The sequence below is a fragment of the Melanotaenia boesemani genome, chromosome 2, assembly GCF_017639745.1.
Source record: "Melanotaenia boesemani isolate fMelBoe1 chromosome 2, fMelBoe1.pri, whole genome shotgun sequence".
Classification (NCBI taxonomy): Eukaryota; Metazoa; Chordata; class Actinopteri; order Atheriniformes; family Melanotaeniidae; genus Melanotaenia; species Melanotaenia boesemani.
Window position 1 is genome coordinate 35,090,483 of NC_055683.1, and position 27,346 is coordinate 35,117,828.

Here is a 27,346-nt window from a genome sequence, read left to right on the forward strand (position 1 = left end):
TCCATATATATATATATATATATATATATATATATATATATATATATATATTGATTGATTGAAGAGTTATGCTTATGTTCATCAAAGAGTCCAATTGTTATCAATCACATGTGGGATCAATAATTGTTTTCATTGCTGCTGCAAGGAGGAGGATGCTGATGAGACAATAAATAGTAGAAACTTGGACTGATCTGTTACTGCTTGATAAATGAGGACGGCGTCATGAACAGGTGTGAGGTTGTGGAGAAATGTCTCTTGCCGTGTCTTTCAGGTAAATTTACACACCGGCTTCCAGACTGCTTGATTCAATAACGGCTGCAGAAGGAGGAGGAAGCCAACTATTGATTATGTCAACACAAACAGGGAGAGGGAGCTGAATCATAACGAGGAAAAGCGCACGCTAAAGTTGTGGCCACGTCGGGTTATTCATTCATAAAATGACGGTAACGAGCTAACTGTGCGCACCAGCGTTATTGCGCTGCTAGCTTGCAGACCAAACTGGGACACAGACAGACAGTAAGACAGATAGATAGCGGAAACTCACCTTGTCGGTTCTCGCTCAGCTGCTTCTCAAACTCCTCGAAATCTGACATTATGTCGGTAACAGTGCTGCGTTAAAGTACCGCGTCTTTGAGTGGTCTGGTGGTGGAAAGATGAGGTGGACTGACCGCTGTGTCAGAGCAGAAAATCCTCAGACCCCCAAGACTAATTCAACACAGAACTTCCGGTAAACCTTTCATAGTTAAAGCGTCGGACGTCAAAGAAATCACAGTTAAAAGACTTTCAGAAACAGCTAAAATGACTAAAATTAAACCAAATAAAAATTATGAGTGAAATATCAATATAAAGCCCCTAAGACCAAACTCTGGATAATCCAGTGGTGCATCAAGAATACCTCTGAAGGGGGACACGAACCAGGATGAGGGTGTTACATGTTTTTATTTTTCAAGTGTACATTTTAGGTAAATCATGAAATTATTATTACAACTAAAGTAGTAATCTAATGTTAAAAGTAAACAAAAAAAATCATAAAAGTGTCAACAATTATATATACAACGCAGCCCTGTATGGATTTAATCGCTACAAACACCAAATCAGTAGTTTCATCGTTGAATCAGTTTACATGACCATAAAAATCCCATAACTGTGGGTAATCAGATCATTTTAAAAATCAGATCTGACATGTTTACGTGCATTGCAGAAATGTATTAACTGAACCACCATAGTTTACATTTTACATAGTCTGTTTTTAAATATGCCCAGAGTACTCTGTATGGAGTGAGACTCAAACATTCTGGACCAGTTCAAAAACTTTAATCTGGATAAAAGCTATCCAGATGTGGTAATCCCATTTTTTTTTTTTTTATGATGGAGGATCATGTAATCCCTCTTACTTTTTTCCCGGCTGGTCAAAGCAGCATTGGATTGGATCACCCTGATCCAGAATCCTGGTTTTCAAGATGACTAAATCCAGATTACCAGAACCTAAAATGATGTGGGCTACCAGCTATGTAAAGAACAACAGGCAGAAGAGCCAATGTGGGGTTACTTTAAGTGTTTTCATTTTGAGACAACACACAGAAATCACAAACATCCACTTCTATTTATAATTTTATGACTTCTCATCTGAGCCACAACAAATATGAAACAAGTTCATTAACAACTGAATGGTGGATATTTTGGAACCATCTTAAATAAAAACGATCAATGTCCTTCTCTGTGATGACGTTAATGATGCACTTATCAAATATGAGGTTTTACCAAATTTTCTTTTTGAAATCCACCTTTAAATCCTACCCCCTGTTGGGATCAAGATAATCCTGGTTTCTTGGATCAAAGTTATCCAAATCCAACACAAACTGAGAGTTTTATCCAGATCACAGCTAGGATTGGATTACATAATCCAATCTGATTTCTGAATCCTTCTTTCCCTTTTGAACAACCCATTTTCAAGATTCAACATTTGAACAGCTGTCCTCATGTGGAAGCTAATAGGTCTGCAGAACTGACTGTTTTTCTGCTGCTGCTGTCCTTTGTTTATACTCCATGAGGAGAAAACGATTGGTTTTGTTTTTATCCCTGATTTGGACAATTGTGACTGAACTAAAGATAAAATAAATAAACATATAGCAAGTATCTGCTGTCTATTCACATTGTGTCTACATCACTTCCGTTTTCTACCATTGTTTTTCTAAACACAAGCATAGATGAACTGATTAATTATTGTTATAGTGACTTTATTCTGCTAAATAAATGTAATAAAAAAAACTGTTTTTATCAAAAGGTGATATACTTAATAATATGATTTTTTTTTTTATCCAGATCAATATGTTCTCCGTATTTTTACAAGACATAAAGTCTTATCAAACAGGATTAGGAGAAAGTACATTTTTTTGCCACCTTTGAGACTTTTAGGACTTCAGTTTATTCTGTTGCTGGCCTGGATCCACAATCTTCTGCTCCAAGCAAAGGGCTGCGATCCCCTTGGAATACTGAGCAATTCCCATCCATCTTTTTTGGTGGTTGGCACAGTTAACTGCCTTGTCATCTGTGCTTGGCAGCTTGTCTCTGAGGAAACTAAAATGAGCAGTGCTTTCTTGCTTTTGTGATGAGGTTGCACAGAAACTTCCTCCCCGATGGGACATAGCTATAAATACAAGACAAGCATGAATTAATGTCTGTATTTGTGCATATTAAAGCCTAACCACATAAGATCAGTTTGTTTGAATGAAGCCCCATTTAACCAGTGAAAGCCCCTCTCCTCTCAGCTTGTTACTATACATACCAACATGCATGGAAAATAACTGACTCAGCTGTGCTGCTAATAAAAGACCTCAAATCCCAAAGTATTGCTGTGGCAGACTGACCGACTGTCGTGTTGGAGGAGCTCTGCTGAAGAGCGCAGCTACAGCTCCTCAGGACAGGAATCAAACCAGACTACCTGCAAAGGCCAAGGAAGCAGTAAGTGGTGGCTGCTTATTCATTTATTCTAAACATTGAGGTTGAATGGTTTAGTCATTCAGTAATTATCTACTTTCTTTACCCTACCAGCTTATTCAAAATGCAAAAACAAAACACTGAGAAAGTTTTCTTGATTTATTCTTAACACAGAAAGCCGAATGGATAATAAAGTGCTCTGTTATTTCCTGGCTATGCTGTGGAATAATGTGTTGAGTGCTCTGTGACTCAGAGAGCTGCCTTTTCTATTTTAGTAGTGGTTTATATTTAGATGTCTTTTCTTTGACACAGTCGCTGTTTGACATGTAAACTTAAACCAGAAGGTTATCGCCAGTTGGATGCTTGGTGTGAGTGTTGAATTTTACAGTCAGAATGCAGAAAACTGGCACAGGCCAGAAAATAACAGTGTGTTGATGGATTAAGCCTAAAATAAAGGGCTCCTGGACTCAGACATGTAAACTGACCCCGTGTCCTCTGAAATATCAGCACCAACGCAAGACTGAAAGACTCTTTGTATGAGCTGAATGAACATTAATCACTTAATGTCTCTAAAGTGGTTTTATTTTTCTGAATAGTCGATTTTTCATCTCTTTGGAGCAATTTTTGTTTTCTGCAGCATTTAATTAATTTATTTTTTGGATGTAGTATCTATTTATATACAGTAATTTTTCTTCTTGCTACATACAGGCTGGCAGACAGCTTTGTTTTTTGTAATGGAGGTGCGTGGTGCATTCCATGACAAATTACAAATCAGAGTTTTCTTCTTCTGACTGGGGGGAAAAAATAACCAACACTACATAAGTTTACAGCCTTATGTGTTTCAGCCTCTTCTTGATGGCACAATGACTTTCATTGTGGACATTCTTTGAGCCATCATCGCCTTGCAGCTGCTGAGAAACCACATTACAGAACATTTGGATATCAACATACTCGCCATTTTGAATACAAACCATGGCTGATTCAGCAAAGAAACGCAAAGGGACACTATTAGAGGAAATAAGGAGAAGAAAGAAAGTGACAGAGATAAGACAAGAGTCAACATCGGACTGGCTTTTACTGGCTGCAGAGATCTCAGAGAAAAGACAGGTTGCAAGATGGATGCCAAATTAGCCTTCGTTAGGGGCACCGGGTATGGAAATGTGGCAAAGTTCAGCAGTATTGCTTTAAAGTATGAAAAGTTACATTTTCTGGTCTTCTTAACCCTTTCACAGCCTGCTCGTTTGGCAGAACAAATCTTTCAGTGATTATAATGTATTTATTAAATATTTGTTGAGATAAATCATCTCAACCATTTGTTAAAAATCAATTCTTATTATTATTGTCCATAGGAAAATAAAAAATGCAAAGAATCATGTTTCTGTTGCTTTTTTCTTAGTGTGAACTTTAAATGGATATAAAATATTCGTCAAAGTACTGGTAGACTGTTGTGAATTTCTTTTTCAAGTTAGGAGAACTATCAAAGTTTGATTCAAAGTTAAGGTTAAGTAAAGAAAAAGATGGAGAGGTTGGATAATCCAGTGAACTTCACACTGATAATATGTTTTCAGATTTTTATGCCCACACAAAATCAAAAGATTATATTTTTGAGTGTTTTGAGTTACTTCAAACATAGACTCTTAAGCAAAGTTATATTTTCCTAATTTTCCTAATGTCTCCTGTAGTTTTTGCACTGTGCAGCTAACTTTTGTCTGTCCCTCCATATTTGTTTGGTTACTCTTTGTTGTTGTTTGTGTTTCTCTAATTAAATTTGTGCCTCTTCTGTGTCCAGTCCTGAGGACTAACAGGGTCTGTTAGTATAGCACCAATATATGGAGAAAAAAAATTATAAAACAAAGTCTAAAACTGAAAAATATATAAACAATGCTTTTAAAAAAAGGTTAAAGTTGCATCAGTGAAAATATTTCTAATTGAAATTATTTACGTGGGGTACAAATTGGAAGACCTAAGTAAGAATTGCATTGAATGTTTAATAATTCTGGTAAAGAAAAATGTTTAAAATGCCTTCTTTGTCTTTGTTTCAGAACCATAAGAACTCATAGTTAGATAGAGAAATGGTTTTAGAGGATGAGATGGATTCCAATGTAACAGAGCAGGAGAGCCTACGGGTATGAGATAGTCCTACTTGTTCAGTAAAATCCCATGTTTGACATCCCACACCATCCCATATCTTTGATGCAGATGGCATACCATCTGCATGGTTAAAATCAAATAATTTCTCATTTAAAAAGTATGTTCACATCCTAAAACATTCTTTAACCCAAGAATCCGTTGACTAACATGACTTCAATGAAAATTATGTCAACACAGATGGTTTATCAGTTATCATTTTCTCTTCAGTAGTGTTTAGTAATTAAAAATTGAGACTTTCTTTTTAATGTTTGCATAGCTTAACACAAAGACAAGAAGTTAATAATCCCACCAAATACCTTAAAAGCCGCGTATTAGTTTTTGTATGAATTAAACAAAGGGACAAAATATGGTTTATAGGTTTGGACAGGTGAACAGATGACCTGTTATCACAGAAACCAACTCTTGGCTTCTATTAGCCTGTTTTCTCAAGAAAATTTTAAGTATTTGACAGTCTTTGAGTTAATTTAAACTCAGTTAAGCTATGCTAGCCAGCTATGTGTTTCTATTAGCCTCTCAAGAAAGTGTGAACTGGATCACTGTTTACAGTATTTGCGTTAAGCTAAGCTAAGTAAAGCTAAGCTAACCAGCTATGCGTTTCTATTTGCTTGCTTGTTCAAGAATGTCTGAACTTTCATTCTGTCTTAAGTCTTTGTGTTAAGCTAAATTATATTAAGCTAAGCTAAATAAACTAACCAACTCTGTGTTTCTATTATCTTCTTTTCTCAAGAAATGCAGAACTGTTTCACTCTTTGTGTTTAGCTAAGCTAAGTTAAGCTTAGCTTACCTGCTCTGTGTTTTCAGTAGCTTGTTTTCTCAAGAAATGCAGATTTTTTTTTCCTATATTTTCTACAAGTATCATCTGGACATCACCCCTATCTTTATTTCTGTATATTAAAATATAATAAAAGCATTTTTCAAAACATCCTTCAGGAGATGGAGCCATCATGGACCACCACCGTTCTCCTGGTGCCCTGTGTGGTTGTGCTAACAGCTGGATTCTTTTACATCTATGGCATAATTATGAGTCTGTTATCCAAAACATCAGTACGCAATAAGGTGGTGGTCATAACTGATGCTCTATCTGGACTGGGAAAAGGTAGGTCATCATTTGAGGAAAAAAAATTATGTTTGCATTTCTGAAGGCAACGTGATTTCTTACTTCTTCTGTGTCTCATTTAAAGAATGTGCAGGTGTGTTTCACAAAGGAGGAGCAAGGCTTATCCTCTGTGGGAAAAACTGGGAGAAACTTGAGGAGCTTGCAGATGATATGGTGAATGTTTCTGATCCCACAGACGTAAGTATAACCACCCAATGCAAGATGAGAGAGTATCAGCAGGTGTAAGAAGTACTCACTGAATAAAAAGTCCAAATGATGCACTGTAGAAATTATGTTTCTTACTACAAACTTATATGCATGTTCACTTAATTTACTTGAAGTGTGTGGCCTTGGAAGAAAAATGTGAAATGGAAACTAAATTAAAATCAGGACAAAAATTATGCATCCTTTTATCATTACATCCAGCATAAAACTGGTTCAGAAGTGTAGTCTTAAAGACAAACTGCAATAAAACATATTTGAATTTCTTATGGATATCAATGTGGACTAGCAAAGCTGTGCCATGAAAATGTAGCTGTGTAATAATAAAAATCAGCAAGTAACTTTTAAAAGGAGATGGGCTTAAGTAAAAAAATTTCAAAGAATACAACTTGCAGGCCCCATCCCTCTCTGCTGTGCTTCAGCTCTGCCTGCGAAGCCCCCTTCCTAAACAATAGGCAACACCCACGCTTCCTGGCTCTGATTCGTCATTTTCACTCAAGGACAGTGGATTTTTGCAAATTGTCATTCAAAGCTTTAGAGAAGTTAGGGATATCAGATTGTTTCCGCAAGTTTTGGCAAAAATGAGAAATGTTTATTTTCAATCAAGTTCCGCTTTACTAAATCACGGAACACAGGCAGCTGCTGATACATCACTCTACCTCTGCTGGGAATCACTATAGCAACTGCATCCATTTTATTAAAAAAAATAATAGGAAAGAAAAAAACAATTAGAAGATGGTATATTGAATATCTTTTCAGATGCTTACATTTGCATTTACTTACATCACTTTATTTTCATTGTCTTTCTTCCTCAGACCTTCCCCCCTAAGCTGGTGTTATTGGACTTTGAAGACATGGACAGCATGCCTGAAGCCATCGCAGAAATCCTGGAGTGTTACGGCTGCTTGGATATTCTCATCTTCAACGGCAGCTTGAAGGTCAAAGCTCCTGCACAGAGTCTTTCTCTGGAGATGGACAAGCTTCTGATGGACAACAACTACTTTGGGCCCATCACACTGGCTAAAGGTAAACAACCAGAATTCCTGAAAATAATCTTAACAGTGAAGATATTACTGTTCTGCCATCTGTTTCAGGTGTGCTGCCCTCCATGATCTCAAGGAGAAGTGGTCACTTGATCCTGGTTAACAGCATCCAAGGGAAAATAGCAGTACCTTTTCGCACTACATGTAAGTTCAAAGATCTACAGTATGAAGAAATCACTTCGGAATCTCTTAATTCTTTGTGAAGCAAACGATGCCCTACCCACCTGCTTTTTCAGATGCAGCCTCTAAACATGCAGTTCAGGCTTTCTTTGATTGCCTGAGAGCTGAAGTGGAAGAATACGGCATCTCCGTCAGCACCATCAACCACACCTTCATCAGCCGCTCCGCTTCTGAAATGCCAGCTTCCAAATCCCTTTGGTCATGTAAGTACAATCTAAGGAAACCAGAAAGGAGTTCAGATACAGACATTATGGTTTTGTTTTAGCCACACTGGCTAATATTATAAACACAATATACTGTTTAAGTCTTGGACCAACCCTCATTTCTTTATATTCTACTCCCAAGGTCAGTGGTCTTGAGTAATAGTTATTCAGGCTTCCTTATAGTCTTTATTTTGGATGTTGTCTGCTTTTTCTCTCATTTTCAGTCCAGTCCATTATCAAAGAAAAGTCTTTTTTGCTTGTTAAGCTACTTAGCTATGTCCTATGAATTCTTCAACAATAAAAAGACTCCACATTTATGGTTTATGTTGTGTCTAACACTCCCTTCAACTTAGCCAAGAAACAATTTTGAATTGGACCTTAAGGCACTGTAATATTAGCAGCCTGCCAAAAAGACTCATTGTCCCTATTTGCTCCTATTTGTTGCACCTATGAACATTTTTTCTGCCTGTGATGGCTGTTAGTGATGGCCTGAAGAAAGAGAAACAAATCCAGCAAAGTCCTGACAGGACCTGTGAGATGCATCTGGACCTTTAGTTGATCACTCAACTGTTCATTATCAGAAATGGTCTCCATGGAAGGAGGGCTGTTGAGAAGCCATACTTAAAGAAGAGAAAGAAGGAGAAAAGGCTGATTCATGATACAAGAACTGGACTGAAGATCAGTGTAACAGCTCTGATGGAGGATTATTGAAGCAATGTTGAATCATTTGGAAAGAGACCGGAACAAAAGGTAGAAAATATTTTAAGAACAACTTTAGAGAGTCCTTCAAGAAGCCAGGAGAACTATTCCTAAAGACTACTTAAACATGACAAGAGAACCTATCTAAGAGGCCTCATGCTAAGCTGTTCAGACAAAATATTCACTTTTAAGCCCCTAAAATCTGTTTTTGTCCATATAAACTGTATTTTCATTTAATCTTTCAGAAAACTGATGCAGCTTTTTCCAAATTTTTCTGACAAATAAAGAAATGAGGGATATCTCAGACAACAGTGTCTTTTCTCTTTGCAGTGTTGTACACTAAGAAGCCGCTCGGCGTTTCTCCGGACGAGGCGGCCACGGAAATCGTGAAGACTTTAAACAACAAAAATAAAGAGGTGCTAATTGCACCATCCCTCCCCAAGATGGCCATTTATGCCAGATCCTTCTTCCCCAACGTGTTCTTCGCTGTGATGGCTTCCGGTGTGAGGAACTCTGCTGCTGCCGAGCCGATGTAAAGATGCTGTCTGACACTTAGATATCATGACAGCTGTAATACAGCTGTTTTTCTGTAGCAGTGGAACTGTAGTAGTCCATAGTTTCACCACTGAAAGAATATTTTTAAAAATATATTTTACAGGTTAATACAAAAATTACATTAAAATGTAAATTATGAAGAACCTATTGGATTTCTAAAATTGTAAACAATAAACATACAAATAAATGTTGTATTGCCTTGAATTTATTTTCTATTTAAATTATGTAATAGTCTTGTTTTTGAGGCATTTTCTTTGAAAAAATTTTAGAAGTTTATTGATGACATCAATATCACATATAAAAAATTAGATTCAGCATTGATTTCTCATCTTTGTGATTCTTGTAATATTTATCATGGGTTTCTTTATAATGGAAACTGTGTTCTTCTGTTCACTTACTGAAAGATGAAAGCAATAATAGTTTAATGCTTTTAAGTTTTTCCAAGAATTATTATCTGGGCCACATTAAAGAATAAAAAAACACACAAAAGGTAAAAACTCAATGACAGTGATATAATCAGTTATAAAGGAATAATCACAATTTTGTTAATATGGCACAGACAGTGATAAGAAAGAAGAAATGTGGAGAGAGACAGAGTTACAGACAATAACAACCTCATCACCCCGTCTAGTACAATTTCACAGACGCCCAGATTTAAAATGTTGAAGAAACAGTGTGCATCAAGCTTCTTTATCAAATCAAATCACATTAAAATATAATAAAATCAGGCTTTATTTACATACCAATTTTTACACAGTTTTCACTGTCTTGGACTGCTCACTGAACTCCATTGACGACGTTGCAGACAGATGGATGTTGGCCATCATAGACAACTCCACCCACCCCATGCATCCTGCTGTAGTGGTCCTGAGCAGCTCCTTCAGGTCAAGGTTGCTACACCTCCAGCCATGATGTGGTTCAACCTCAAAAGACTCTTCATTCAATAATAAAAAAAAACCACAAAGATGAAAGTACCATTTATTCACCAATTTAAAATCACTTTCCCTCACTCATCAGTATTTTCTCAGATTTTTCTCTTTTTAAAGCATAATATTCATTTAATGCAATTCAGTTCTTTAAATTCTTCAAAGTTTTCAGCAAATTCAGCCAAAATTATTCAACACTATGATCACAGAAAGAACATTCTCTAGTGTGATGTCATTTTTATCTACATTGTAAGAGGAGTTTCGATATTTTAGAGATAGAGATTTAAAATTAATAAATAAAAGATGGAACTCATTCCAGGCTGACAAAAATATGATTATCTTAATCAAACATAAATAACATAAAGCAAAATTAAAGACTTAGTGTACTCAAATCCAACAAAATTATGAGTTTAGATTTTTAAAATGATTTAATCTCAGTTATTTGTGAGAAAACAAAAAATGACATGGGCCCAAAGTTAAATGAAGTAGCCTGAATTAATCCTGGAAAGTTTTTATTTAGCGAGCAAAGTAACAGATAATGAATTATTATGTCGCCCTCTAGCGGACAAAGTAGGAAACACCAACTCGTCTACATGCAGCTGTGTGTTCTGTTTGTGTTGTTAAATGGCCTTTAAAATAACTTCTAGACTCACTGAATTAATTCACCGCGTTAAGTTCTGTCAGACCGCCTTCAGCTCGTTAAGCTGCGGCGGAAAATTTACGGTGGAGCACGACCGACACAACCGGCGCTTCACCGTCGCTCCAGGCAGCGGCGCCGGTAAGCACACAGCCGGGGTTGGCCGTCCCAGTGGAGGGTGAATCTCTGCAAGAGAGCCCGGCGTCTTCTCGGGCCTGATTAAACTTTTTTTCTTCTTCTTCTACTTAGCGTTGGGTTATACGATTTTCTTTTAGAACATTCATATACTTACTGTTTTAGCTTTTTATTTAAGTCTCAGCCATAATTAGAGTTCATTACCTGTGTCTTAATGACAGAGCGATCAGCCGAATCCAATGTAAAAAATCTGTGATTTTAAAGTTTCCTTTAAAAAAAGACAAACTGCTTTACCTTCGTTAATAACATATTTAATGCGAACTTTGACAACGCGACTAAGAATTCGGCATACATAATATCAGCAGATATATCACATTTTATGACCTTTTTATTTTACATAATAGCGTATTTTTCAGGAGCTCATATTTTAAAATAGAAGTTCCTTTCGAGAATCTATAAGGCGGAATTTCAATTCCAGTTTACTCCATTAAATACTTTCCTGACTCCACGTCAGCAGCTGTTTAGACCCCCCTACAAGTTGCATGAACAACAGCAGTGCACATCTTTAGGGTCCCTGTGATGTGAAGTCCTTTGGTCTTGTGTCCTCAGGGGCTCATGAATACGCGGTGCTGCATTACAGATTCATTGGGGAGAAGCAGGTGGACCTGATGTCCACATTTGTACCTGAGTCGTTTAGAGGCCAAGGTGTTGCAGCAGTGCTGTCACAGGTAAGAGCTTCAGGCATCAGTCAGCAAAGTCATGAACACATTCTTGAATATATTTAATGCTCCTCTTACAGGCTGCCATGGACTTTTTGGTGGAGGAGAACCTGAAGGCCCGTGTTTCCTGTTGGTACATAAAGAAATACATTGAAGAACACCCTCAGCTCTATAAAGACCTTGTTATCTCTTGACTGCAGTTTGCTTTTCCACTACATACCAGATGGCTACCTCACAAATACAGGATTTAAAGGGGTAGTTAATTTAATTGTTTTTTTTTGTTTTTTTTTTTTGTTTTGTTTTTTTTTAATAAATTCAAATTTAATTTAATTGAGAATAGAAGATGACACATGATTTTGATTTTATTAACCTAAAACTAGAGATATGTTCCTTTTTGTATCAGATTTTACTTTTTAATGTCTCTATAATGTTTATTAAGTTTTAATGTTTGAATATTAATGTGACATTTGTTTATTTAATCAAAAAAACCGTTAATTTCCTCAGAGTTTATTGATATCTGGAGAAAATGTTATTTATATGCTGACAATGACTGGGGGAGACACAGTTGTACAAACCCTGAAATGTGGAAAGAGTAAAAACATGGAAACAAAACTTAGTGAATAACAAAAGACTAATAGACAAGGTTTAATTTGCAAATGTCAGTTATGCAAAGTTGAAAGTAAGAACTGCGTGTGTTTATTATTTTATTGAGATGTCAACACAAAATGTTTAAAACCACAAAATCTCTCCAGCAGTGAGGTAACCTTGTGCAGAAAGTAAATGATGGATTTGCCCGTGTATGTGAGGGTCGGGTAAATAAATAGGTGTTTGGTGAGTCCTTTGTTAAGGGTGTGAAGTGCTGGAAAAGAACCATCCTCATGTTTGCTGTTATTCTCTATCATGGACAAAGTTTCTTGAAGGTATCACATTGTGTTATCACATCTGGGTCTTCAGATGATGCTCCAATGTGCAGTAAAATGTAGGCGGTGTTGCACAAAATGCTCACAAAGAAAGAAACATTACTAGAATAATATAGACTACATTTACTTCAGCAAGTCTACATCCTGCATATGAATAAAAATATCTGAAAGTCAAGACCTGAAGTTATTTGTGAGTAAATGTGAAAACTAAACTAAATCGCTTGCAGAACCTTCTGAAGACCACCAGAGGAGTGAAGTTTTCACCTTTAAACTTCATGAAGATTTGCTACACATTTAAAGGTACAATGTGACATCTACTGGCAAAGATGGGCATAGAAATTACTTAAAAAGCCAAGCACAGTTGTGAATGGACGGTGACTGTGAGCAGCCAAAATTCTCCCAGACAATAGATACTTTGTTCTCAGGTGCTGCAATGTAACTATTTATGGTGCTATTTTACTATTTCTGGTAAAGTGTAAACTGTCCCAAACGGTGCTCTAGCATCTTTTAAGCAAAGCCTGGTACCAGATGTACTTGGGTAGTCAGATCTGCTCAGGGCGACACCTGCCGATGACGTCACACTAGGGAAATGCCACTCGGACAAACCTCATTTCATAAGAATCAGATCTGCTTGGGGGTCTCTATTTATCGATAGATATTGAACACATATCAATGTAAGCTTCCTTTTCCTCAAGTGAGTAATGAAGTCAAGCACAGATCATTTTATTTATTTATGTGGTGTACAGTTTGGATTATTTATTGAACCAAATATTAGTTCCAGTATTTATATCTAAAATTGCATCTTGCTATTGATACACAGACTAATCAAAGAGCAGTGACCTCCCACCCTAAAGTCAAAGCATTTAACATTAAACCCCACAATATATATTAAAGAACCTCATTACAAGTTAACTATACCAGATATGGTTGTAAATTTCACATTTTCCTTTTAGAATGTTGAAAGCATTCAAAAAGTTTTCTAAATCACTGATATTAAAAAAAATAAATTTAAAAAAGTGCACATCTTTTTCTCAGTTTAAATTTGATTTACATCAAAACACAGAAACACTGGAGCAATAGAGCTGGAACAAATACCAAAGCACAGAGGATCACCGTGTCTGCTCCTCTCAGGCAAGGTTGGGCAACTCCTCAATACATTGCAATCATGAGCTTGAAACACCACCAAGTGGAGCTTTTCCCAGGTAGCTGTAATACACCCGCTCATCTAATGCAGCAGGTAAAACAACATTCATTTAGAGTGTATCGATAATAACTGGTTACGTTGTGAATAATGAAGCTGCAGAAACACAATGGTATTCACATGTTGCAAATTCTTTGTAGAAGAAATACAAAACCCACAAAAATTACTTTTGTATTTGGACCAACCACAATCTTCTATGTAATCGTACCAACGTTAATCCAATCATATAGTGTGTTGTCGCCCGTAGGTGCAGGGCCCCTGAGTAGATCTGACCACCCGAGCGCATCTGGTACCTACACTGGTACTGCAGTTTTAAAGACGAGATGGTTGTCAATTCAACACAGAGTAGTTTGTCCATTCAGAGACACCGTAGTAAAAATGGTGGCACAAATATGGCAGCTGCCATGTATGTGGACCCACGGCAAGTAGATATAAACAGCTCATACTAAAGAATAAAAACATAACAGTTATTTTAGTAGTAATTAGATATGACATTAAATAAATAAATAAATAAAAGAAATTTCCTGATCAAAAATATCTTGGATTTGTATCAAAGCAACGACTAAGATGTTGAAAGATTTCTTGTTTTTTAAAGTTATTTGTCTAATCTTTATGCCGATGTCAGCAACACGTTTAAAATAATTTGGACAAAGTGCAACAAGACCATGTTGTGCATTGCTATAGAATAAACATCAAGTCAACACATAACTATTTAGATTAAATCAAGACAAGTTTCCAACTGTAAAACTGTGTGCTCTGGACTTGATTTGATGGCACACTGATATTTATTATGCACATTCCTGTAGCTGCTGTTGCCCTGCAGCATCCCAAGGCTGAGAAACCATACTTTACAGCTTTTTTTCCAAGCCTTTAGCTGGGCTTTCCTTTACATCATGTGTCACATGCCAGTAACTGGATATCAACACTATGGCTGATTCAGCAAAGAAAACCTAAAGGACATTATTGGAGGAAGAGAAGACAAGACAGATAGAAAGAGAAAGAGTTAAGACAAGAGTCAACATTGGACTGACTTTTACTGGCTGGAGAGAGCTCAGAGAAGAGAAAGGATGCAAGATGGATGCTGAAGTAGCCGTCATTAGGTAACAACAAAGTGTGAAACTCTGCCAAAGTTGAGCAGTGTTGCTTTAAATGACAACAGATCGGTAATGTGATTGTTGAGTATAAATAAAAATGATCATGATTTGAGCTAAAAAAAAAAACAAAAACAAAAGAAAAACTACTTATTTTCCTGGTTTGCTTTAATTAATTAATTAGAGAGAGAGAGAGGAAAAAAGCTCATGATTTGGTATAAAATACATGCCATTTGGACCATGACCATCATCCGCATAGAAATCATTTTTACTTATTGCATGCAGTTGCTCTCATGACCACTAGAGGTCACGAGAGCACATTGTTTTGATGTAATTATTATTATCTCTGCCATGTCGCAGGGATGCTGGAACTTATCCTAGCAATTAGAAGGCAAGAGGCAGGGTACATTATGGACAGGTCACCAGTTCATCGCAGGGCTACTCAAAAAGTTATGGAAGGATTTTAATGAAAATTTCAGGAAATCTCAGAAATGGAATAAGAGAAAAATTGGTGATTTTTTGGGGCTGATGTGTATCACTGCCTGGATCCAGGAGTTTTTTTTAATAAGAATTCTTTACTATGGAGAGATGGGGATAATTTCGCCATTAAGAGCTTCTAACTCAAAAATAATGCCCTCAATCATTGGCAAAAAAATTAAGGGCTTGGCCATAGGTCTGCGCTCTTTGAGTGCTTCTTATTAGTTACTATTGCTGCTATTGTTATTGCCCCCTTCTTTTGCTTTTTGGATGTCTTATCTTCTTTTTCTCTAGGAATGTCATTTACATTCTTGCTGCTGTGCCATGTAAACTTCCCCACTGATGGATCCATAAAGTCTTATCTTACCTCTTATCAGTCTGCAGACACACCACATAGTAAAATCATGATAAGGACAGTGTATAAAATTGTCTTTTAGTTTTATTACCAAGAAAAACTTAGAAGTCTACACAAGTGCATGTTACATCTAGAATCAGCCTCCCGTTTTATAGAGTATTAATTAAGCATCACTACATTTTTACTACAAATGCTAATTCTGTCTGTGCTTTTCATTTTTGTATAAAAAGTAGTAATGTGTGAACTTTCAATTTCTCTGTTGCTTTGTTTTTTTTTATTTTCACTTGTGGCCTTTTAATGAACATTTGGCTTTAACAGAGTTTGGAAGAATAACAGTGCACTTCAAATATGTAATAATTTGCTTTGCAAAATTCACCAATTGTGATGAATCATAGGGTAACATAAAAAATTCAGCACATAATACATGTCATAGTTTTCCATGAAAGGCTATTATTCACTGAGATTTTAGAGTTTTGTTAGAACTCCCTTGGAAAATGTTTACATTCTTTATCTAATATCTGGTATGAATAAAAGTTAAAAACAGTGTCCCACAGAGGCTTAGAGTTGGAGGGGCTTCATCACTGTGAAGTAAGGAGTGTCTTTCATAATCTCTGGTACCTAAAATTATGAAAAGTTTCAGACAATCCAGAGAAATCTCTGTACACAGGGAGAAGAACCAAAAAACCAATTGGATATATGTTTGTCCTGTGAGCCTTGCAGTCTCACTTCTGGGTCAACAGGACTTTCTGGTAGAATGACAGAATTGAGACAGGTTGCTATGGCAATATGGACAATTTAATCCAAGCCTTATTTTCTAAATTATAGCCAATGACTCTTTTATTATTTTCACCTGGTAATCTGCTTGTTAACATAAAAATCTAATCTGCCAATCACATGGCAGCAAGTCAGTGCTTTTAGTCATGTAGACATGGTGAAGATGACTTACAGAAATTCAAACTGAGAATCAGAATGAGGAAGAAAGGGATTTAAGTGACTTTGAACGTGATGTGGTTATTGGTCTGAATATTTCAGAAACTGCTGATCTACTGGGATTTTCACACACAACCATCTCTAGGGTTTACAGAGAATGGTCTGAAAAAGAGAAAATATCCAGTGAGAAGCAGTTGTCTGGACCAAAATGTCGTGTTGATGTCAGAGGTCAGAGGAGAATTGGCAGACTGGAGATGATAGAAAGGCAACAGGAAGTCAAATAAGCACTGGTTCCAACCAACATATGTAGAACAGCATCTCTGAACACACAACACATCCAACCTTGAAGCAGATGGGCTACAGCAGCAGAAGACCACACCGGGTTCCTCCTGTCAGCTAAGAACAGGAAACTGAGGCTACAATTTACATAGACTTACCAACACCGGACAATAGAAGATGGAGAAACGTTGCTGGTCTGATGAGTCTCCATTTCAGCTCCACATTCAGATGATAGGCTCAGAATTTGGTGGAAACATCATGAAAACATGGATCCATCCTGCCTTGGATCAATGCTTCAGGCTGCTGGTGGTGTAATAGTGTTGGGGATATGTTCTTCGCCCACTTGGGTCCCTTAGTACCAATGTTTCCTAGTTTAACCACCACAGCCTAACTGAGTATTGTTGCTTACCATGTCCATCCCTTTATGACCACAGTGGAGCATCTTCTGATCCTACTTCCAGCAGGATAATGCACCATGTCACAAAGCTCAGATCATCCCCAGCTGCTTTCCTAAACATGACAATTAGTTCACTGGACTCCGATGGTCTCCACAGTCACCATATATATATATATATCTATATATATATATAGATATATATATATATATGTGTGTGTGTGTGTGTGTGTGTGTGTGTGTGTGTGTGTGTGTGTATTTGTGCGTGTGTGTATAAAATGAAATGCTGGACTGTCTCTCTGCAACATGCTCATCAGTCTTGAATGAAAAAGAAAATCTGTGAGCACAGTGTAACTTGGACTCATTCCACTTAATGAGATTAAATGTTCCACCACAGCAGCAGAGCCGGTTCATGTGCAGTTGAGAAACAGTTGAATGGAGGAGCTGATGATGAGTTGGTATCAATAGGTTTTAATAGAATTTGGGTGTTTTATTTTTGTTTTTTGTTTTTTGTTTTTCCTTCCCTTCAGTTTGAAGGCTGATTTGTTTGAGAAACTTACATTCAATGAGAAAAAACAACCATGTTTACCTTCTTCATTATGTTTTCACTTTCAGACTCACTGTGGTAAAATACAGAATCACCTTTTTCTTAAATACAGGTAAATAGTCAGCTGCATGTTATCATTTCCTTCAGTTTCAATAGGTGTCCGTGTTAGCCCATTAAAAACCCACAACTCAAACCCTTTATTCAGGGCAAATGAACATCAGTAATCATTCTGTTCTGCTCAGTTTTAGCTCAAAAAACATTATGTTGATGATTTCAGTCTTCTTTGATGTGCAGTCAAATGGACTCACTAGAAGATGACAGGCCGCTAGACACAGACATGTTTAAGCCCCAGTTTTTTTTGTTCTTTGCTTTGCTTTTGTTCCCTGTATTTGTTTATGCATTTTTTGTGGTTGTTTCATGTGCATCTGTCATCAATTCAGTAATTTCAATTTTTGGTCATTTTATGAATGTTTTGTGCTTCTTTATGGCTGTTTAGTGTCTTTACAGCTTTCCAACATTGAGTGTTTTCAATTGCTCTATACAAAGTCAGGTCCAGGGGCCAGTTCTGTGTGACATCCATGATGATACAACACAGTGAGATTGCATCCAGGTCTGCTGTTCCTCTCACTGTGTTGCTACCAAGCAACGCCCTCCAGACAATTTCTGATGCATCTTGGATGAAAGAAGGCAGATTCGGCTGAAGCCGAACCAGATATCATGAAGAATGTGTGCTGCAACGTGCTCATCCTACAGTCTGCCACAGCTTAGTGTGAAAATGCTGAAAACACAGCCCTCTTCTCTGTCGCATGGAAAGACTTGATTAAAGCATGTTATATGAAAGCTGACCATGCTAGATTATTGCTAAGAAAAGCATCTGGATCCAGCCCTTGCAGATATAAATAAAATGTGAGGCAGGGGGAGAAATATATTCTCCTGGTTCAGATATTTAAATCTAGGCGAGACTCAAGGCAAGTCCAGAATAGGGATGCCTGGTTTAGTTTTAACAATACGCCTCTATGTGCTGGTCTGGTTCATCGTCCATTTCGACCACATACGGCGATCCTGTAGATGGTTTGTGACCGTTGACCAGCAGTTCTGGTGGGGTGTCTGGATCAGCTGGTACAGCAGTCAGGTACATGTCCCACATCTGATCTGGGAGGTCCAGGTCTATCATCTTCTGTTTGATTATCAGGTTCTTCTCGATGTTCCGCCGCTTGAATTTAAACTCTATGATAGTCTTTGTGTACCTGTTCAGTGCCGTCACAGCAGAACCCATACAGGTGCCAAAGGAGCTCCATGCTAAGCTGAGAAAAGAAGGAAGAAAACAGATTTACAAAGCAATTATCCCTTTTTTTCAAAGAAAAAGTCTGTCCCATCTTTAACTACACATTTGTTAATGAAGTGATCCATATATCAAAGGTAAATACACAAAACAAATGCATACTGTTCCTTTTGGGAAAAATAACTGAATTTGGATTTAACTAACCAGCTGGTTTGGTAAGAGATATAAAAAGTGCTTACGCATAAGACCAGCTGTAGTCCCAGGTCTTGGGCCTCCAGTCTTCTGGGCCCATAGAAACAGCCAGGTGGAATATGGTGGTAAACATCATGTGGGCCACCATCCCACAAAGGCCTGTGAAGAAGAATAAATCTGTTAGTGTTGTGCATTAAACTGCTTATATAACAGAACAATCAGCGAGCAGTTTCAGGAGCCAAACCCAGACATCTTGTTCAGCAGCAACACTCCTGAATTCTTCTGCTTGAGGCAGAGACTCAAGGCCCATTTATGGTCAACGTAGAAGACGGATACACAGATGGACGGACACTTTTGTCTGTCTCTTGTGTTGTTTACGCCTGTAATTGGTGCATTTTCAGGGGCCTTGTCGATCCATTGCTTGACGCAGTTAATGGAGAAATACCACAGAAAGCCACAGGATCAGTGTTGAGCAGTATAGCTGACATGCGACTAGCGAAAGAAACAGCAACTGTAGAGATGGTGAGAGTTTACCAGAAAGACTGTGTGAGTGTGTTGGGCAGTTAAAAACAACTTTATAGCCGTGCACTACGTCCACTAACGTGTCCGAAACTGATGTCAGAATGTGGGCGTGAACTCATAACTCAACACTGCCCACTAGTGGATGAACTGACTTCATTACCATGGCAACGTAAAAGACACATGGAAGTATGAAGGGAAGCAACGTATTACATCTCTTGAAACGGACGTACCTATTATGTACGTAAGTGAGCATAAATGGACCTTTAGAGCACATTCACACAAGTACAGGAAAAAGTCATGCAGTTACAACAACTACTCACAAGGTGGTAATATTCCCCGAAACGATGGCACCAAGTTGCAACTGAACATTCACAATGCTTTAAATAAACCGTGCAATCTGTGGAAGTGGACCAGGGTTAGTTAAAAGTGGACGAAACAGCACCGGTGTAAAGGTGTGTGGTGAGTGGGACACTCATGGTCTGAGATTTGGAGGGGCTGACTTTCATCCCAGCCGTTTTACACTCAGCTGGTAACCGCTCTTGTACAGACTAAAGGTCACAACTTGAAGAGACCAACAGAGCTGTATCATCCACAGCATGCAGTGTGACTGTGCCTTAGTTTTACTAATTTGGTTAGTAGGGACCCAAAATCCTGTATATATTAAAGACTAAAAGCTGTAGCAAAATCTGGTTAAAGCTTAAAATAGTTACAGATGCATACTGCCACAGCTGTAGAAAGAGATGTTAATTACAACTTTTTCTCAACCAAGAACTGCAAAAACTGGTGCAGATCACTTTAACATAAGGGTTAACTGTCAGGGCAGCATTTATACAACATGTAACTGAACATGAAACACTGGATTCAAGAATATAAAATGCATCTGCAACTTTCTGTCAAGTCCTCTATACAGTGAACTGAATAAGTCAACGCAAGTAAACTAAATGCTATGTTATTGGTTAGCTTACACAACTTGCTAGTTAGTGAATAGCAAGCTAGTGAAACATGCAGCAACTTGAAACACATAATATTTACATCACTATATAATATATAACAATATTTTAGATGACAGATTTTACTTTTGGTACAATATCCCTAATGCTAGAGTTGTTTAGCTAGCTAGCCATGCTAACATTACTTACACATAGTTTACCATTTGCTATGTTTCTTCTTCAAAGATACCAAACAATTCCAGTATTTGAGTGCAGAAATGACTTGTTTTGAGTCTTTTCTACTAGATGCAACCTAAGCTGGTGTGGGTAACAAAATCTTATTTAAGAATTGCCTGATTTTAGCTGACATCTCCGTTCCAGGGTAATCAACTTAAATCTTAAGCAGATTTTTTAGAAGCAGCAAAATGAATGTGAATCAGACTCGTTTCAATTAATGGCTTTTAAATTAATAAAGTAATTTGTATAGTGGAACCAGATGGTGGTGGTACAGGCTGTTATACAGAAGAAATTTTCCTAACCAGAAATATCTCAATCATGGATATTCACCAGTATATTAGCAGATGTTGGCTAGTCACATAAGGTCATCTAAATAAGGTCAAATGCTTTTCACCTAATAGTGGTAGTTTAACATTTTTTCATCATTTCTTTTGTCATTCATATTTTCTCAATCAAAAATGGAGATGGAAACCGAGTGCTCCTGTTGTTTATGTTTTGTTGAAGTGAGTGTAAATGGTGATAGCTGTTGACAGAAGTATGATTTCAAATTTAAAAGTGACTAGGTCTGTGTCCGAATGTGCACCCTACACCCTACATAGTGCCTTATATAGGGGTCACTCCATTTTGTCGGAGTGTCCAAATGTCCAGAGAGAAAAAAGTAGGGCACCCAAAATTACCCACAATGCATTTTGAAAAGTAGTGAGCATCGATGGTCACTAGATGGGTTAATATAGACCACAATGCATTGCGGGCAGAAGCTCAACATGGCCCAAGAAGGTGAAAAAATTGAGCTGCGCGAAATTACCTATGAGCAAACAAACAAAGAATAAAATACAACATAAGGAATAAAAATTAAAATATTTACACACAACTTTGGATTGGATTTGTAATGACATCTTGACGCGGGTTGTGGTTGCCGTGGTGATGGCGGTAGTCACATGGTTTTTCGGCAAGGAAAAAATAGGCACCTTCATGTCTGAACCGCCAAAAGAATGAGTGCACTATGTAGTGTGCTATATAGTGCAGCCCTATGTAGTGAACGAGGGGTTAGGTAGTAGGGTGGACATTCGAACACAGCCTTGCTCTGGTTATTTTTTTTAATTCAATTGTAAATACCTCATCTTAGTTGGGATAAAGATAAAAACTTAATAGAAATCAAGAAAAATTAATAATTTCTATCAGCTTTTCATAGAAAATGAATTAAATGTAAAATCAGCACCTAGATATTGCTCTGGGATTGTTTATGTATGGGAACCCCCGTGTTAATACAACCATGGATGATATCTGCTTTAGAGGCAGGGACATTACTTAATCTACATTGGGTGAAAGCAAACTGAGACAGAGGTGAGCTGGGCTGGCTGATTCTGGCCCTTCCTCAGCCAACAGTCAGCCTTAATATTGCTGCTTTCGTTGGGATTAACTCGTAACAACGAGGGGGATGGGTGTAATAGGAGGGGGAGTGGTAGGGAGCTCCTCTGTGCAGGTCTTGGCACATCCCAAAACCACTGCCCTGGTTCCAATCCGATTAGTCCAAAAAGCAGCAAATCCACTGAGGCAGTGGTGGGCACAGTGCAGTTACTCGCTCTGACTGTCGGCCTCAGCCTCATGACCTGCTGCCCTGCTCTGTCTTGTACTTATTTATTGCTCCTGTGGCAGATGTGTGTAAAAACCAGAAATAAACAGATGGAATGCTACGTCTTCACTTTGCTTCAGCTTTGACTCATTTCACTTATTAGTTACCCAACAACCTTATAAATAAAAGAAAAACATCATGACATTTTTTTTAAAAAATATAGATTAATAACAAAAACATGAGAGATAAAAGATCATTTCAAAGCTCAATGTTTCAGTTACCTGAGAGTGCAGTGCACATGGCAGCGAAGGCACTGATTTTCAGTTTATTCATGATACTAAAGCATGGACACTGCTCCAGAATCATCAGAACCCCGCCCGTGAGGAGCAGGCTGAGGTACAGGCTCTCACCCACAACACATAACCACAGTACTCCTGGGGTGAGACAAAAAAGGAAAAAAAGGTACAGAAATGAGTTTTAGTGTCCTTATACTACCTTCTCACTGACGCTTAATCCCACTTGTTGTCAGGCAGGCATTCATCAGAGAAGAACAGGTTTGTTCCTTCTACATCTGGAGATCTGAATTAGATCATCTAAAATCCACCAATTTCTAAAATCAGACAGCAGCATCTAATGGAAGCTATTTGTAATTTATTCATCCTGGCTCTCTTCGTTCAATAAGCCTGCAGGCTGCTCTGCTCTGGCGCGCCTGCAGCCCAGTGTCTGAGTTTCTGTTGTCATGGTTACCAACTACCATTTAGTCAGCACAATAATTTACAGCATTAAGGCTATTTGGCTGGAACTTCTTTTACAGGTGTCCATTATCACTTTTTAATGGACACCCTCCAGCCAATCAGAATCGAGTATCCACCCAGACCATGGTATAAGATAAGATAAGATAAGATGAGATAAGACTTAATTAAAACTTGATTTATTTCCCCTACAATGGGTAAATTTGTGTGTTACTAAGGCTCAATTACAGAAAAAAAGAGTAAGAAAAGCAGACTAACAAAATATGAAAGACAAATATTAAATACAAATAAAATCAAATAAAAACGATATACCACAGTAACTGGTGTTCTGTGTATAAGCATACATTGTGTGCATTATGGAGGAAGGGTTTTGGAAATATGTAATTAGGTAATATCTTTCTATGTGTATGGACATACATACACACATACACATATAAACATATATCTACCCATACACATACATGTATTGTGTATTCATCCACTTTTACACATTTTCACATATATACATACACATACATACATAACTGTCTACACACATACGAATTGCATTATGTGTGTGTGAAGTTGTGCTAGTGGAGGTAAAGTGTCCGAGTGACTCATAACATTATGATGCATGTCTAACTGCTTTTGGGATGAATGATCTACGAAAAACGCTCCTTCCTACAGCAAGGATGTTTTAGTCTCTGACTAAAGCTACTTGGCGTACCCATGGTCTCATGCAGAGGGTGAAGGGGTTGTCCATGATGGGTGTCATCTTTGCTAACATCTCCTCTCACCCACCACCACCACAGGCACCAGAGGACATCCCAGCACAGGAGCACAGAACTTGACCTCCGTACCAGTTTGTCAGTTAAAATCTTATATTAATTAAAGTTAAAGAAACAGGAACTAAAAGCAACGTTTATATGTGTGTAGAGAGGAGCGGGGGTTGTAAACAGAGTATGATCAGGTGTGTGTTCTTGAACTTTAACGTTTTATACTTGTGGGTTAATGTTTATATTCAAAAATTGTTTTTATTATGTAAAGCACTTTGTGCTGCTTTTGTATGAAAAGTGCTTTAAAAGTTTGATTTGATTTATAGAAATGTAGTGGAGTAGAAAATATTTGCGGCAAAATGTGATGAAGAAAAATTCAAATGTATCCACAACTAAATTTACTTACGTTAAGTACAGATACTGAAAAACAGTACGTAAGGACAATAACAAAGTACTTAATTTTATTCCACTACAGATTATTTGTGTTCAGACTGAACGTACTCACCTCGTTCATGTTCAGGTGCAATTTCAGCAAAGTCTCGACAGTTGAACCCTGTAAAAAAAAAAGGAAAAAAATACGGTTTAATTGCGATTATGTCAAATAGCTTCTTTTTATTGATTTGAATAATCAATATTTTTTTAAACACATTTTTATGCAAATGTCAGGTTTAAAAGAACTGATGGTTTTCTTTAATTTCAAAGCTGTTGCTTTTTATTAAAATTAAGTTTCAATATTTGCTTAAAAAAGTGTACAAAAAAATAAATAAATGAAGAAAAAGAAAGATTAAAACAAACACACTGTTTGAGAAAATGTAATTATTGGATTCTTTTAGTTATCCGATTTTAACTCTTTATCAGGGATTTACTCACAAACCTGGTATTTCAGGATTTCAATCATAAAAAAATAATGTTATTGTGATAATGGAGGATATTACAAGATTTTAAAATTTGTCCACTACAGTAAACACCTGTTTAAATGCTGTGCATGGGTGTGGATGATATATTTGCAAATTATCTACTTCATTGGAAAAAAAAAAAAGATTACTGTATCTATGAATGACTGTACTGATATCAAACTGATACCAGTCAATGATGCATTGATTTCACTATTATAATTTGGTTAGTTGACAAATAGTTAAAGATTGTGGGATTATTGTTTAGAGTGATGCCAAACAACTACTAGTCTGCTGTCACCAAGGCACAGAGAGCCTGAAATCCCTACTGGTGGCATTTAGCTTTTTACTTTGTATACACAAAATTGAACAGAAATGTAACTTCTGGGGCTCCATGGGGGACTTTTATAAAATTATTTTACTCCATCTTATTACCAGAGCTTCTGAGACAAGATGAGCCATCTTTCTTGTAAGAAATGGTTTTAATCTGGCAGCCTCTGTGGTTGGAAACCGAATCTCACCAGGAATACACCCTACAAGAACAATGGTGGAATATCAACAAAGCTGCTGAAGAAAATTACTTTTTTTTTCATTTTCAGATATATCCTGATATTTTTAGAGCTCCACTTCCACCAAATTATTTTTCTTCTGTTACCAAACTGCTACTTATGTGCCTTAAAAGTTACTTTTTTTATTTTTACATCTGTGCATTCATAGCTTGCTGCTCAGCCTAAACCAGAGCTATTTAATTTGGTGTGTCTCCAGGTGTGTTGGAGCAGGAAAACACTGAAAACCTGCAGGACTGCGGCCCTCGTGGGAACAAACTGAATAGCCCTGCCTTTACCTTCGACATACCTTCCTTTTCTACCTTCATGATACCTGTGCTATTGAACAAATTGTTGCAGAAGCCTTTGAAATAAAAAATATTTAGATATCTTCTCTGTCAATCTACATGTTTTAAAATGCCGTCACACTGCTGTTGTGGGAAATATATTGTAAATACTTGTTTGCATGTAAAATTAATTGATGCCAACCTGTTAAGTTTGCTAATATTAACACAGCACATCACTTGCTGCTGAAGATCTCACATTTGTCTTACCGTTCATATCAACGGCCTGCTCACAGGAGAAAAATATTCCCGTGTGAAACTTCCTCATGAGGAACTTCTCCTCTCCCGTCTCAAAGATGTACTGCACCTGTCGGCTGTCGTTGAGGTTGGAGCTGTTGAAGCGGATACAGAACCACTGCTTTACCTTCAACGGTGGCCCCGTGCAGAAGGGCTTGGGCACCTTCCTGGTCCCCTCGCACCAGTAGTTGGTGCTCACTGCTGATATGGCAAAAGCGAATGCCACAAAGTTGAGGGTAATCGCCAGGGAAGCTCGCTGTCCGCGCTCTAGCCTCATGATCGAGGCCAGGCCAGAAAAGATGAAATGAAAAAGGCAACTAATCCTGGCTTTCGGTATGTAGCCACAGTGTTTTGCCTCCCAGTAGATATGTCAAATCTTCGTAATCTTGTTGAATTTGGGGCTCCTTGGGTGAGAATCGTGAGCATCTGTCCACCAGATCTTGTTTACAGGACTCCTTCTTGGTACTTCTACAGAAACAAAAGAAACCCATGGCAGTCCTGGTCTTCCCCTGCTTCATTTGAACTCCTCGACTCTTTGGTCTGTGCTGTTTGTACAACCTCATCGCTCCTCCCCTTCAACAAATCCTTTCATGCAATATCATCCATAACAAATGGCAAATTATGTTCCAGACTTCCGTTGAAAATACAGTGAACTCGGATAAAATCCCAAACAAGGCTCTCACTGCTTACATTTCTCTGCTTTTGCAAACTGATTGCAGCCACAGACAGAAGAGCAAGAGCCTGTTTTACTGAGACCAGTGACATAATATTCAAAGTCTGATATGAAAATCCATCCATAATGTGTGTGTATGTGTGTGTTTGTGTGCAGGGCAAATCTCTTCATGGCTCATAGCCTGCCAATGTGAAATTCACAAAGACAATTTACTCACAGAAGTACGTAGAGGAGATGACTGATACTGAGAGGAAACCTCTGCTTCATTTGTCTTTTCTTCGCTATAATCTTTTATTCATAACACTATTTTTTTTTCTACAGATCAAACATATCACATTTAGTTTAAAGCAGAGTTTTTCACGAGTCGCAAGTCACTTTTAGCTCAGTTTAATAAATAATCTGCCATGCATCGCCTGCCGACTGGTAGATGGCCATGGAAATCTATTCAAATTAGTAAATGTGCTCTTAACATAATATGACGGAGGTAACATTATTTTAGTACAAAAATAGTAACAATTTGGCGGGTGATCACAACAGTTTTTAAGAAGAGGCGTGAGACTGGTGTCCATTTAAGCCATGATTAGCAAAATTTATTAACTATCTTCACCACAACCATCATCACTTTCCAAAGAGCAGCTAAGGGCTTTTATACCCTCCTGTTGCAGGTAATTAGCTTGAACAACGTATTGAGGTGGGACTAGACTTCAAAAGCTTA

At 37.6% G+C, this 27,346-nt stretch overlaps 4 protein-coding genes and 1 long non-coding RNA gene across 6 annotated transcripts in view; 2 read left to right on the top strand and 3 right to left on the bottom strand.

The window, feature by feature from the left end:
• The window catches only part of LOC121632138 (splicing factor U2AF 65 kDa subunit-like), a 15,029-nt gene extending 14,339 nt beyond the window's left edge, over positions 1–690 (bottom strand). The window contains exon 1 of the mRNA XM_041973328.1: positions 545–690. Within this exon, the coding sequence (XP_041829262.1) occupies positions 545–593 (49 nt within the window). The 5' untranslated portion in view covers positions 594–690. The remainder of the gene's footprint in view (positions 1–544) is intronic.
• A 2,024-nt stretch (positions 691–2,714) lies between these two features.
• Positions 2,715–9,790, top strand: LOC121632549 (dehydrogenase/reductase SDR family member 7C-B-like). Of its 2 annotated transcripts, none has more exons than XM_041974154.1 (7): positions 2,715–2,961; positions 6,019–6,184; positions 6,270–6,382; positions 7,222–7,432; positions 7,501–7,593; positions 7,686–7,832; positions 8,862–9,787. In XM_041974154.1, exons 2-7 carry the CDS (start codon positions 6,022–6,024, stop codon positions 9,065–9,067), a joined length of 933 nt encoding a protein of 310 aa, XP_041830088.1. In that variant the 5' UTR covers positions 2,715–2,961; positions 6,019–6,021; the 3' UTR covers positions 9,068–9,787. The 2 variants fall into 2 exon arrangements, with proteins under 2 accessions (XP_041830088.1, XP_041830079.1); XM_041974145.1 differs by lacking the exon at positions 2,715–2,961 and adding an exon at positions 4,980–5,063 and having other exon boundaries at positions 8,862–9,790.
• Positions 7,520–10,763, bottom strand: LOC121632584. Its single transcript, XR_006008928.1, has 4 exons — positions 10,679–10,763; positions 9,830–10,020; positions 7,674–7,843; positions 7,520–7,607 (listed from the first exon to the last, which is right to left on the bottom strand). It is a non-coding gene; the product is annotated as an uncharacterized LOC121632584 (long non-coding RNA).
• LOC121632576 (protein NATD1-like) lies at positions 10,592–12,598 on the top strand. The gene is made up of 3 exons (XM_041974189.1): positions 10,592–10,790; positions 11,394–11,512; positions 11,584–12,598. Exons 1-3 carry the CDS (start codon positions 10,637–10,639, stop codon positions 11,695–11,697), a joined length of 387 nt encoding a protein of 128 aa, XP_041830123.1. The 5' UTR covers positions 10,592–10,636; the 3' UTR covers positions 11,698–12,598.
• A 4,985-nt stretch (positions 12,599–17,583) lies between these two features.
• LOC121632562 (germ cell-specific gene 1-like protein) lies at positions 17,584–26,235 on the bottom strand. The gene is made up of 5 exons (XM_041974165.1): positions 25,932–26,235; positions 24,445–24,492; positions 22,714–22,866; positions 19,219–19,330; positions 17,584–19,001 (listed from the first exon to the last, which is right to left on the bottom strand). The coding sequence occupies exons 1-5, from the start codon at positions 26,233–26,235 to the stop codon at positions 18,698–18,700; spliced, it is 921 nt and encodes a 306-aa protein (XP_041830099.1). The 3' UTR covers positions 17,584–18,697.
• Between the last annotated feature and the right edge of the window lie 1,111 nt (positions 26,236–27,346).